The sequence below is a fragment of the Gordionus sp. m RMFG-2023 genome, chromosome 1, assembly GCF_954871325.1.
Source record: "Gordionus sp. m RMFG-2023 chromosome 1, tfGorSpeb1-WG-v2, whole genome shotgun sequence".
Taxonomy (NCBI): domain Eukaryota; kingdom Metazoa; phylum Nematomorpha; class Gordioida; order Chordodea; family Parachordodidae; genus Gordionus; species Gordionus sp. m RMFG-2023.
In genome coordinates, this window is record NC_088775.1 from 8,732,233 (window position 1) to 8,746,531 (window position 14,299).

At 29.9% G+C, this 14,299-nt stretch overlaps 1 protein-coding gene across 1 annotated transcript; it reads left to right on the forward strand.

The window, feature by feature from the left end:
• The first annotated feature begins 227 nt into the window (after positions 1 to 227).
• On the forward strand, positions 228 to 1,850 carry LOC135924975 (peptidyl-prolyl cis-trans isomerase-like 1). The gene is made up of 4 exons (XM_065460135.1): positions 228 to 322; positions 370 to 524; positions 566 to 634; positions 1,516 to 1,850. Exons 1-4 carry the CDS (start codon positions 267 to 269, stop codon positions 1,731 to 1,733), a joined length of 498 nt encoding a protein of 165 aa, XP_065316207.1. The 5' UTR covers positions 228 to 266; the 3' UTR covers positions 1,734 to 1,850.
• The last annotated feature ends 12,449 nt before the right edge of the window (positions 1,851 to 14,299 follow it).

Here is a 14,299-nt window from a genome sequence, read left to right on the forward strand (position 1 = left end):
TATCATTGTTTGGAAATAAATAAGGCGTACTAATGTGTTTTTCATTTTCTAGTAAAAGTTTAGTATAAATTTATTAGTTCAAGAGCGAAATTTCAAACTTGATCAAGCAATAAAATAATAAAGATAGGCTTCTTAAGATATATATTTATTAATATCAATTAATTATTTAATTTGATAGTTGCTATGCTATTCAAGAGCACTAAATATATAACTATGAATAAGAACACTCTCGAGGGTTGGATCCAATTATTCAATATTTTTTCGAAATGACAAGCTTACCTGATAACGATTGGCAACCACCATATGTTACTCTTGAAACTACGTATTATTTATTTTATATATATATAACGTGTAGACTCTGATATATAGAATGGGAAAGATTACGATTGAGCTATATTGGAGGCATGCCCCACATACATGTAAAAATTTTGCTGAATTGGCTAGGAAAGGATATTATAATGGTGTTATATTTCACAGAATAATACCAAATTTTATGATTCAGGGAGGTGATCCTTCTGGAACAGGTTGATATCTTCTTATTCTAGATTAATAATTTATTTAATAGGAAGAGGGGGTTCCTCTATATATGGTAAAACTTTTGAGGATGAAATAAATGAAGATCTTAAACACACAGGTATAATATATTAATGTTATAATAGTTGTATATTATTATATTTATACTAATTATACCTTGAAATAAAAGTCAATTTGATATTGAATATTTAAAAATAAACAATTTAATTTTTTTAAGATAAATTTTTTGTAATAATTAAGGCTTTGTAAATAAATTTTGCTTTAGAAGTCATTTATGTTTTAATAAACACAAGAATTAATTATAAACATTTTTTCTTACAATTGATTAGACTTGATTGATATAAATTATTAAATATTAATAAGTTTTCAAATCAATATAGACTGGATTTTGCTAAAGCTAGTATATTTTTTAAAGAATAGTTTTATTTTTTTACTTTTTTTATAAAAATGTATTTTTAAATAAAGTAAATTTTTTTTTATCTAATATATTTTAAAAAAAAAATAGTTTAAATTTGAAATCTTCATTATTTTAAAAAATTATTTGCTTTTACATATTTTTTTGTTTACATAGATATATTGTGTCCATTGGGGGGGGGGAGTCAGTGTGAAGGGGGAATTTTTATTAGCCTAAAAATTATATTCATGAAAACCACAAATTTTTTAGGGAGATTACCTCTTGCCTCCCCTGCCTAGCTATGACTTTGAGTTTACATAACATGTTAAATATTTTATATATATCTATTTTCATTTTTTTATAATAACTACTAATTTAATTTTATAATAAAAGAAATAGGCCAGAGTCACTATAAACAAAATCATTACTGCCAATTTGATTATTGGCTCTCCTAATCAATAATTTATAAAACATGAATATTTTAGTGCTTTCCATAGTCATAATTAAAGTGAAAAATTTTATGATAGTCCAAATGCCTAATATTAGGTTATGATAACTATTAATTTATTTTTATAATTTATATTTAGGGGCTGGTATTTTGTCTATGGCTAATTGTGGTCCAAATACTAATGGGAGTCAATTTTTTATCACACTTGCTCCCACTCAGCACTTAGATGGTAAACATACTATTTTTGGACGGGTTGATAAAGGAATGGGTGTTGTGAAGAAGATTGCCCTAGTTGAAACTGATGAAGAAGATAGACCAACTGATGATGTTCAAATACTCAAAGCATATATATCCTAACAAAAAAGATACAATATTCTAACAAGGAAAATACATATATAAGCAAATAATATTTATATGATATGTATTAATATTTTAATAATGAAAATATATTGTATATAAACCAAAATTTTGAGTTTTTTGTAGTAAACCCTGTTGTTAATTTATGATTGTTAGGGTGTTAATAACATCAACTTCTATTCACATATTATAGTTATATCATATGTGTTTATTTGCAAAGATGTGTAAAGCTTCTTATAAAATGTAGTGAGATTAGCAACAATTTTTAAAATGTATATTGCCTAGGCAATAGTTTCAGGCAAATTAAAAAAAATGCTATTACATACCTGGCGGCCTAGACAAAATCTTTGAAGTATGTAAGGGTTTCAAGTTAGGTATCACCTCGTATATGGAAACTTTTTTGGAATTAAAATTTACTTTGTGGTTTTGAATTTAGCATAATCGCTTTATCTACTAATAATGATATTAACCATTTCATCGGCCTCTATGTTCATGTATTATCACATAATCTATACATTTTCATTTATATGTATTTACTAGTGTTGTTCGGCTTGTTTTGAGCCGATTTTTTAAAACGGCTAACTCAATATTTTAGCCAGAAAAATATTGCCTAAGCCTCGAGATTTAGCTAATATATATCCAAACCTTTGTTCTTTCTACAATCAAAATCTTCAGGCTTTCGTAATATTATTCTGGGTTATTAGTTCGCCGTTTTTAAAAATCAGCTTAAAACGAGCTGTTTAACAACTAGTATTTACACATTCAATTTTCCAATATATAAAATATCCTAAACCAATAAAAATTAAATTCAAAACATCACTTTCATATATTCACAATATATATCATCTCCTTTTCCTTTGATCTCTACATCCCATCTGTTATTTTCCTCTTCCCCTCGTCATTTCATTCTAAATCGTTCCTTCTCATAACATTTTCTCTTCTATTTGTTATACCATTCTTTCTTTTTTTTCCCCTTATCTCTCATTTATGTTTATTATATACCATTACCTCTGTCCTTGTTGTTCGTTTTCGTTATTCTTTTTTTATGTTCCTACACTTCTGATATTTTAATTTCATTAAATATAATAAAAAATATTTCGTTAGCACTTGTGTGCGACATGGTTTACTGTAAAAATATAACAAATAGCCAAGTCTTACTGTAAAAATATTAGCACGAAGTTCGCTTTTAGATAAGAGGACTGGTTAACTTTCTTTTTATATTCTACATCTCACTGAACAGGACTTTGGTAATCCGTTTTTTATATTCAGCCGCCTCACTTAAGATCACTGTGGTAATACGTTTTTTAATATTCCTTCACCTCACGTGAGAGGACTTTGGTAATTCCTTTTTTTATATTCAGCCACCTTACTTAAGAGGACCTTGGTAATCCCTTTTTTATATTCAACCGTAAAGGACTTTGGTAATTTTTTTTAACCCTTTGCGCTTATATTATATAAAGATGACACAATTTAAGGTCTAAGACAATTTGTTTATTGATACTACTTTTTCTTACATACTATATTTCCAAATAATAAGTTTTATATATGTCGCAGAAAAATTAATATTTCACAAATGGAGAAAAATAATATTTATATATAATTTTAAACAAAATAATATAATGATGATTTTTCCTTTTTTTTATGATTTTGAAAATATAAATTAATTAATAATCTTCTCTCATCATAAAAATAAAATATATTAATCTATAACTTGATTAAATAACAATGAATGCGCTAAATTAACTTCCTCCAAAAATAGGTATATATGATACACCCCCACTAATCGAAAACCAAATGTAGCACTTTCACTTTATCGCCGGTAATTGCTGATTCATTATTATCTATCGCACAGGTGTTGAGTCAAACCATATCCAATCCTTGATTTAATTGTACCATTAGTTATCGAATAAATTAAGATTAATATTTTTCCACCACCTTTACCCTGACAATATATATATATTGTTATCGTTATCATTATATATATAATTTTCCTAATACGAATTTCCTAATTAATTCCTCATACTCTCAATCGTAGTCTCCCAGGTTCCACTATACAATTTTCCTTGCAAAAATTTCCTCTTAATTCATATTCCCAATCTTAATCTCGCAGGTTCCACTCTCCTTTTCAACGTATCCGATGCCGTATTCTCTCTCTTCAGTCGGCAAACTTTATCCGGTTTAATTTGTGCCCAATATTTCCCATCATCACCCTGGATTCCCATTTTTTTGCTATTCCATATATTCTGACCCACACGGCCTGTCCCACTACGAATTTAGATGTCTCACTTGCCTCCTCTTCCACCTCTTTAGTCGGTTTCTGCTTTAATATATCCAGTAATATCCGCATTCTTCCTAAAAATTTCTCACCGCGGACTTTTATTTTTCACTGTTGCTGTAATTTGCCAACTACCCAAATCTCCCATCCTCCTTATTTTGATTTTCATAACCGATTTTTGACAAACGCCGCCATCCTCTCTGCCTGATCATTCGAACTCGATTAATATGGGCGCTAAAATGTGTGGCGCTCCGGTTCCATCACAAATAACTTGAACCGTTTATGAAGGCTGGGCCTTCATCCGATATAATTATCTTTTCTACTCCGAATCGGACCCAAAGTTTTTTTAACGTCTTTACCACCACATGGTTGTCAACCCCTCAATTCTTCGTACTCTACCCATTTGGAATATGCGACGACAATTAGTATATATAATTTGTTTTCAAAGTGAAAAAAATCAACGTGTATGCGCTCCGTGGCTGTGTAGCTTTCGGCCATATAATTTTCTTGCCTTTAGATGGCATACTCTCCCAAAAATTACATATCAAACAACTCCAGCTCATAATCTCTTTATTCATCCCAGGCCACCACACATATTTATAATCTCTATATTTATCTCAGGCTACCACACATATTCACGAGACCACTATTTCATCCTTTAACTCCTTGATCTCCCTCACAAATCATTGCCTTTATCGCCTCCCTTAATTTGAAGGGCACTACTCCCTGATTCCCTCTTACCACGCATTCATCTACTATCTATCTTCAACTCTTTCGCTACATGTTTAATATTTTTATCCTCATCTCTTCATTGCCTTCGACCTACTCTGTACTCTTTAATCTGTGTCAATTCGCGATCTATTAATATAGCTATTTCGAGTTTTACCCACGTTATTAGTCCACCTCTAGAAATTCCCGCCACCATTCGAATCAACATCTGCTCAGTTTTCCCATCGAACTCTTTTTGTTTCTCTTCTTCCAAATTTTTGCCAGCCCCACAGCATTACGTAATTAGTTTTTTCTTCCTCATCATTTTTAACTATACGTCAAAACTGCCCATCAGTATTAACCACTTCTGCTTGGCGATAGCATTAACTCTTTATTATCTTTTTTGAACAGATGTACAAGCTGTTTTTGATCAGTATATATAACAAATCTAAGTCTGATCAGTGGCCCCTACAACGGGGTGGGGGGGGGGGGTCCGAAGCAACTGCTTCAGTAAATTTGAGTGGGGGTACTTTTTTTTTTTAAAAAAAAATTTTTTTTATTTTTTTGAGTGGGGGGTACTTTTTTTTAAAAAAATTATATTTTAATATTAAAATTTTTTTTTTATTGTTTTGCTACATCCATCCATAACCAATTGATTTCTGGTTTATGTATGTAATAATAAGACCCCCCCCCCCCCCTCTTATTTATTAATTTAATATGTATTGACGGAAATTTTAGATCGATGTTTAGTAAATTAGGTTGTTATCCGAGATTTCTTGTCATAAATTATTTTTCCAATTTAAAAATATGCCTAAAAATATTAACCAAAAATAATAAAATGTGTTAGAAAAAAATATAAAATCTGACTCTTTTAATGATCATGAAATTTAATAGTGATATTATTGTGCATGAACACAGACACATATGATGGCCGATTATGGAAAGCTTTTACACAACAAAAATTCCATATTACAATTTATAATACTCCAGAAAAAATGTGTGGATAATAACCGTTCTATCATAAGAATATTAATAATGTCTAGGTTATTTAATATCTCGTAACCAAGCCTTCTGGGGAACAGCTACAAGTAGGCAATATGACGGGCCTTATTAAACTCATTGCAGATTCTGAACCTGTACTGGGAGAAAAACAATAAGGGATTAAAAACGAAATTATATGCAAATCTATTAACATATAATAACATAAATATTCTCATAAAACCATGAAAAATATGGTTATAAAAAAATTCAAAATGAGATTGAATTTAACAGGTGCTTTTCAATCATAGTTGATGGCACATATGATGTTTCGAAATCAGAAGCAATAGCTTTGACTAAGATATGTTGAAAATAGTGAGACGCCGAAGCTGTTGAAAGACTGATACATATATTGTACGTGAAATACCACAGGTCTCGATATTAAGCATAATATAATGTCCAAACTTGGCTCGATGAATTTACCCCTTGAATTCCTAATTGGGCAAAGTTATGATGGGGCCTCAAACATGAGTGGAAGAATCAATGGTGTGCAGGCCTTGATTAGAGCAGAGGCGCCAAAGGCAGATTTTATTTGGTGTTATTGTCATTGATTAAATTTAATCATTGTTCAATTATGCCAATCAATTAAAGAACTTCAAATGTTCTAGGAATACTAGATGAGATTTATATCTATTTTAATGGTGTAAAAAGATATGAGGTACTCAAAAAATTTCAGTGTAATGATCTGAAAAAATCGCAACGATTTCTACGCATCAAGAATACCACTCGGTAATAGTACCTTATTTATTTATATTTAAAATGTTTTTTATTTAGAAGCTGGCTATCGTCATATAAAGCTATTGTAAATTTTTTTCTACTTTATGATGCCTTGAGGGCAGCTTTAACAAATTTAAAGGATTCTGAAGATCCTGCCACTTCAACTATGGATAGTGCTATAGTCTTTAGAATAGAAAATTTTGATTTTATCTTATCACTTAGTGTTTTGGATAAAATATTGTTGATAACAAGTTTGGCTTGTACAAAATTGCAAACCATTTCGAAGAATATAGGGTTTGCAATAAATCAAATTCAATTGGCAAAAGATTGCTTGATTAATTTGAGAAGTATAATATAAATTATTGTCTTAATTATTTTTTAATCTAATAGATAATAACACTGAATTTTTGGATGTTTTTTCAAAGGCACAAAATTTTATGAAGAAGAGAAATCTACCTTTTGATTTTTAAAGTTCTAAACTTCAAACATTACAATCCAAAAGGAGAGGAGGTATATATACTTTCATCATTAAATATAGAAATTTTTTTTAGCTTTAAAATAGGTGTGTTTTATGCTGCACTCGATTTAATTATTATGCTGTTTAACGAAAGATTTAATGATGATTCGATAAAATTTTTACATCAAACATCATTTTTTACGCCAAATAATGTGGTAGAAAAATTAATTATTAAAGAAGATATCGAGGATATCTGTGAATTTTACAATTTAAATTCAAGTCAAATTTTCGAAGAAATGTTGAAGTTTAGAAATATTTATAAGATGGCCAAAATAGGGAATGTAATTATTACTCATAACCTAGAGGTTCAAGAATCTAAAGATTTGTCAGATTCTGATAATTGTAAATTTATTTAATTAAAATATTTTTACCAATACATTATTTAGCTTCTTCTGATGACGATGATAAATCAGGGACTTACGATTCAGATTGGAAAAACTATTCATTTATTTTACATTGTCGTCTACTTTAAAATTTTTCTGCTTTCCCTAATTTAAATTTATTAACCATTCCTACAACCTCATGTACTGCCGAAAGAGTCATGAGTAAAATTAAATTAATTAAAACAAGACTTCGTAGTACCATGAAAGATTCATTTCTCAATAATTTAACCATATTATCAATGGAAAAAAATTTATTTAAATAATTAAATATTGATGAAATTATAAATTCTTTCGCTTTCTCTTTCCCTAATTACTAATTTAAAAATAATATTTATAAAGTATATATTTTTTGCATTTTATTTATATATTTTAAAAATTGATGCAAAAAAATTATTTTTGAAATTTATGGGTGTCAAATAATTATAATTTTTTCGAGGGCGGGGGGTACTTTTCAGGGGGGTATTCTGCTTCATTCGCTCAGAAAGTGTAGGGGCCACGTTCGATCACTCAAGACTTAGTCAGTCCATAAATGACGGCCAACGCTTCTTGCTCTAATATCTTGTTTTTGCTGCTCTGAACATTGAAAAACAGTACGGCCTCTCTAACCCATATACACTCTGTAATAATACTCCACCTATACCTTTATTAAAAGCATCCACGGTTAAAGCCTCCTCCAAATTGTTATTAAATCATACCAGAATAGGTTCCCTTCCAATTAGATATTTAAATTCTTCTAACGTTTCTTCTTGTTCCTTTTCCCATTCAAATCATTCACCTTTTTCCAATAATTAATACAGTGCCGATATCTGCATCAAAACGTTATTCGGTCTCAACATACTAGTTATTTCTATCATATTTTTATCCAGTGGCCTCATCTCTCTCCCATTAATCTGTGGCCTAGATACATTACCTCCGTTACTCCCAACATAGTTATCTCGGCACTTGCCCTCAATTTCATATAATTCTTAGGAATACTGCTCCTAATCTTTGTGCATGCTGCTCAAGAATCCACCCCCCCCCCTCGTTTCTAACACATCGTCTATGTATTAAAAGACTTCTTCTAAACCGTGGAAAATTGCTACCATTTTATTAAAAATTTGGACCAATACGCCAAATATAATTGTAAAAATTGCGTCGCAAAGCTATTTCACTTCCACAACCCATGGGTTTTGCGAACCCGATAATATGCTTACAAACTGAATTTTCCGTTAGTCTTCTCCACCGGCACCAGCGGTGTTGCCTACCGTTATATTCCACAGGAGACACAACTCACTTATTTAACCATAGATCCAATTCTATTTCCATTTCGTCCGCGCGTCACAATCCACAAAATTTTGCACACAGCCCTCCTTCATTTTAATATCCACTTTATAATCTCCTAGACACTCCAAACCTTTATAGAAAATCTCTTGATAATTATACACTAATTCATGCACTCCTTCTTGCATTTTGTTTATTACGCATTTATTTTCGTTAAGTTGTTCCATTACTTTACGCGCTCTCCTCCAGCCTTTTCGCTCCATTTCTTCGTTTCCAAACTTCATTCCTCTGGCAACTCTATTTTACTTAAAGAATTCCCTTCGATTTCTCAACTTCCCCCAGATTTTTCTCCTAGAATTCTCCCCAATTTCTCCCCTGCCCCCTCCCCCCACAATTTCTCTCTTTGATACCCCCGATTTTTCTCTTAGAATACCCCTCCCACATTGCTCTCTCAGAATATCCTCAAATTTCTCTCCTAGAAATCCCCCCCCCCCCGATTTCTAGAATTCTCCTCAACCCCCCACCTTGAATTCCCCCATATTTCTTTATTAGAATTAATAAAATATCACTTCCTTCTCCTTTCCCCTTTTCCCCTCTTCTAAATTACTGCTGAACATAGTTTCAATCCCCGACCATCTTTCTCCCAATACACCGGATTCTTGCACCTATCTCCATCCTTTTGAGTTACAAATGCACCATATCACGCAGATACGCCCCAAAATTTATACTCCGGACCCATTCGGGTTATCCAATTCCGCCCTGACACCTCTGCTACTTTACTTTTGATAATCCATAACCCCAATAATTCCACAATTTATTCCATTACCGCTTTTAACTCCATTCTTCCCACCACATCCAACTCCGATCCATCTATTTACCGGATCCTTCTTCTCTTTATCATTTAAGCCGCCTAGATACTCGATATTAATCGTATACCATCACTGACATTGCCACTCCGATATCAAATAACATGTATATCACTCCCATTTAAATTCATCCATACTCTAGGACAGTGATCATTCACAATATCATCTTGCATCATATTTATATTAATTTTTTTATATTGCTAATGCCTGATTATTAAAGATTCTTTGCTATCAAATAGTCACAAATTTTTACACTCTCTCGCCACACACCTTCCTTTTGACATCTAAAACAATCTATGTTTTGTTCTAGTTTTTTTTAAAAATAGGTTCATCCTTCCCATTTTATCGTTCTCAATAATTCGAAAATTCGGGGCATTTTGACCAATTATTCTATGCATGACACCTCCTCTAGGGTTTTGAATGCTCGAATTGCACTCCTCTTTCCTCTTTATTATGATCAAATCGTCCACCACCCGCAAATCGCAACATTTCTTGTTTCTAGATTCGGAACATTTTGTTTCCTCACTATCTCTCACCATATGTCCTTGTCTCCCACAATTAAAACAATTCAAATTCATATTCCCTCTTCCTCATGAATCAAAACTCAATCTCATTTCTCGCCACGCCATTCTTGAGAATGCTCTCTCGGTTCTCTATATTGTCCTCTATATTGTCCTCTATATTGTCCCAATATTTGATTATATCCAGATCCTCTATATCGGTCTTCTCTTACCGGGTTATTTATCTTTTCATTTCTATTTAATCCCCCGAGATCACTATCGGTCCATCCTTTAATTAATTCCTGCACACGTAATTATGTTATCCGCCCCATCATATCCTCCTCTCCATTATGTCCTTCAATCGTCAAAGTTTGGCCTTTTATCCTCACGCTCCGACATCTTCTAATACTTCTTTCCAGGATTATTATATAATCAACTCGCCAAAAATTTTATATTGTAATTCTCATTTCACAATTTTATACTCTTCATCACCAGTTTTATAAAAGGTTTATAATCAACTTCGAAACAAATATGTTGGTCATTTGTAAAATCAGCAGATAAATTCAATAGTGTAATTAGTCCAATGATGCACATTTACATTTACCAACTTTTTAAATATCAATAATTTCGATAAGATTTGGTTAAATTTACGGCTATAATTCCCGTATACTCTTGTTTTTATAATTATATAAAATAAATACTGATTCCTTCTTTTCCCACAACATCTTGGCCACAAATATAAAAACTTCGGCAGCACTTCTGTGCGACAGGGCTTACTGTAAAAATATTAAAAAAATCGGGCAACACTTCCATGTCAGGTCTTACTGTTAAAATATCAGCGCGAAGGTCGCCTACATATAAGAGGACTCTGGTTAACTGCTTTTTTATATTAAATCGCCTCACTCAAGAACTTAGGTATCTTTCACATTTTGAAAAATAAGTATAAATTTATTAATAATCATCTCTAATCATAAAAATAAAATATATTAATCTTGATAAGGATGACTTGACAAAATAATAAAAAAATAATAAATGAGCAAAATTAACTTCCCTCAAATAAATTGATATATATATGACAATTATCATTTTATTTTCTACTCTCTTTTTCCAATTTCCTTTTGTCCTTTTTATCTTTTATCTATTGTTTTCATAGGCGTAGCCAGGGGGGGGGGCAAGGGGAACCCCCCCCCTTTAGAAATTTATCACTTTTTGTAAATATCATTTTTAGCTAATAAAAAATATCCCCTTTAGTCCTTCCCCCACTCCCTGACCCTCAGATATGTATGCATATATTTTAAATAATAATTTAAAAGAAAGAATGTAAAAGTTGATATTTTTTTATAAAACTATTCATCATAATTTATAGATTTTTGGTAAAATAAATTTATAAATATGTAAAATGAACTTATAAATATGTAAAATGAACCAAAAATGTTTTTTAATAAATGGAATATAAGCCAAAAATAAGTCTTAAGACAGAAGTGAAATGTATTATAATTATTAATAATAAATCCATAAAATTACTAAATAATATAATATATCAAATATAATTTTTTATAAAGTGAGTAATTTTAATTTATTTATCTTAATAAAAGTAAAATATAATTATAAAACTATTGATAAAATTAAGTCATAAATTAAAAAAATATTAAAGCACAATACAAACAGTGGAATATTATATGTAGTAGATTTACAGTATATCTAATTATCAAATGACAATCAAGTAATTTTTACCAATATAGCGAATTATATATTTTACAGAAATCTATAAAATATTGATAAGGACATCAGAAAATATCTTTTAAAGACATTGTGGGATGAATATTATGAAGATTAAATTTAAATATCATTTTTACTTAAAATAAATAGATGGCGTTAAATAATTGAATGCAAATTGTTGCTATATTTAATATCAAGAGCATTGATTAGTAAAATTTGTTAAATTATTAACTGTAATATATTCTCTAACTGTCAAATATGTCTGTAAAAGTGGAATTTTACCTATATTTTATAACTAATTCTATATAATAGAGTAAAATCAACTATATGTCTACTTACTTTTTATAAATAAATTTCTTATAATTGTTTGGAATAAATTATTATCATGCTTTTATATTAAGGTATATACAATACAAGTAATTTATTATATTTTTATTTTATATAAACTAATAAAAATATATTTCATATTTGTTCTAGGCTTATTTTTTTATTAAAATTTATAAAAATATTTTATGACTATATATAGACAAAAGTAACCCGGTCGAAGGCCGGGGAAAAGCGGGCCGAAGGCCCGCCCAAAAGGGGGTCTAGGGGCGAAGCCCCAGTAAATTTTAATTCCCCCCCCCCCCCCACTCTCCCCCCCCCTTATGAAAATCCTGGCTACGCCTATGATTGTTTTTATCTTTTTGATTTGTGTTTACAATCTCTTTAATCTTTTGTGTTTTTGTTTCCTTCTTTCTCTTATCTATTACTCGTCTCTTCTTTTTTTTTCACAGCTATTTATGATCTGTCATTTGAAGTTTTCATTCTCTTTTGTTAAATTTATTTCCTTTAAAAATTTGACATCATAGCGTTTCTTCTATTATTTAGGTAAATCTATTGATATTACCACTTTTTTAATATTTATTTCCCTCAGATCCATTACGTCATAACTTATCATCCTGTCAATCCGTTGATATTACCTCTTCTTCTATATTGTTGACTCTTTTGTTTTATTCTATTCACGCCTCCTATCAATCTTTAGCTTTCCTCTACTCTAATGTCCTCTATTTGGCTGATTCCTTTGTTTTATTTGATTAACTCATTTTCTCCCATTTGTCTTTATATATAATTTCTAGTTTATTTTATTTTTTGTTTCTTTTTATCTTTTCATTTTTGTGTTATAAATTAAAATTATAACTCCTACTTTATATGTACATGGGTAAATATAATTAACATATTTTAATCAAATTAATATAACTTTTATTAATTATTTTATAACTAGATAGGGATAATATAACTTAAATTCATAATTAAATGATCTAATTAATATTTTGATATAATAGTGAGAATGATTTATATAAAATATTATGCTAGTGAAAATGTAACTTAAAAATCATATATAAAATGTAATTCCTTTTTAAAATACTATGATAGTGAAAATAAAATTTCTGATTTAAAACCGGTTATTTAAATTATTATTTTATTAATAATCAATTAGAATATTTTTTATTTCTCGGCTTCTAATTAGATCTTAGTATTCTATATAATTTTTTCTACCTATAAACCTAAATATTTTCAATCTTTTAATCCCATTCCTCCTTTATGTTCCTTTTCTCCCCTTCCATTGAATCATTATTTACCCTCCTCATTCCTTTCTTCTCTCTCTTAAATTTTCCCATATCTATCTCTCTACCCAATAGTTTCCTTCTCCCTTGTTCGTATTCGAATATTTCAATATTCGAGTCGTTTGTATACTCAATGTATTCTTTATAGAATTATTCCCCGAATTATATCATCAAACCGACGCTCAATTTCAATTATTCTATTCATTCGAATTCTCCCAAATCAATTAATTTAATTTCATACTTTGACATCTAAAACTATACTGATGTTTATATTCACAAAATTCCGGATCGAATCTAAATACCAATTTAATCTTTCTTAATTTGCTATCGGTCTCTTTTTTACCTCTTATTGTCTTATTCTCTTCGTTTTAATTGCTACGCATGTCTTGCCATACTAATTTCATTAACCAACACTAATTATGTCCTACTTACGTGGGCCCCCTATAGTAAACTTTTTCTTTTTTTGTTAAATATCCATTTGTCTAGTATTTTTAAAAATTACTATTTGGGTCGATTTATTAAAACGGGTTAATTGATTTTAGCCAAAATCATTTTATGATAGCCTCAAGATTTCAAATAGAAGTCCAAATATTTCTGCCATCTATGAGCAAAATCAACAGGCTTACAAATATTATTTTGGCTAAAGTCATAATGGGGTTCTTTTGATAAATCGATATAAATTCGGCTTTCTAATAGCACTATTTGCCCTCCTTTCTTAAATATCGCAAGGTTTTATAAATGGGAAACCTTGTTTGTAAAACTTCCTCAAATTATAGAAACGGGTTCAAACTTTGTGATGAAAATTAAATTTTTGGATAGATTTAGTTAACGAGAATAAAATTATCTTCTTGACAAATTTACTTTTCAGGAAAATATTTAATTAAAGTGAGAATTGAGAAAGAAATAAAAATCAAGTCGAAATAAATAAATCGACATAATATATCGCATGAGGTTAGAATCTATCATGATTAAAATA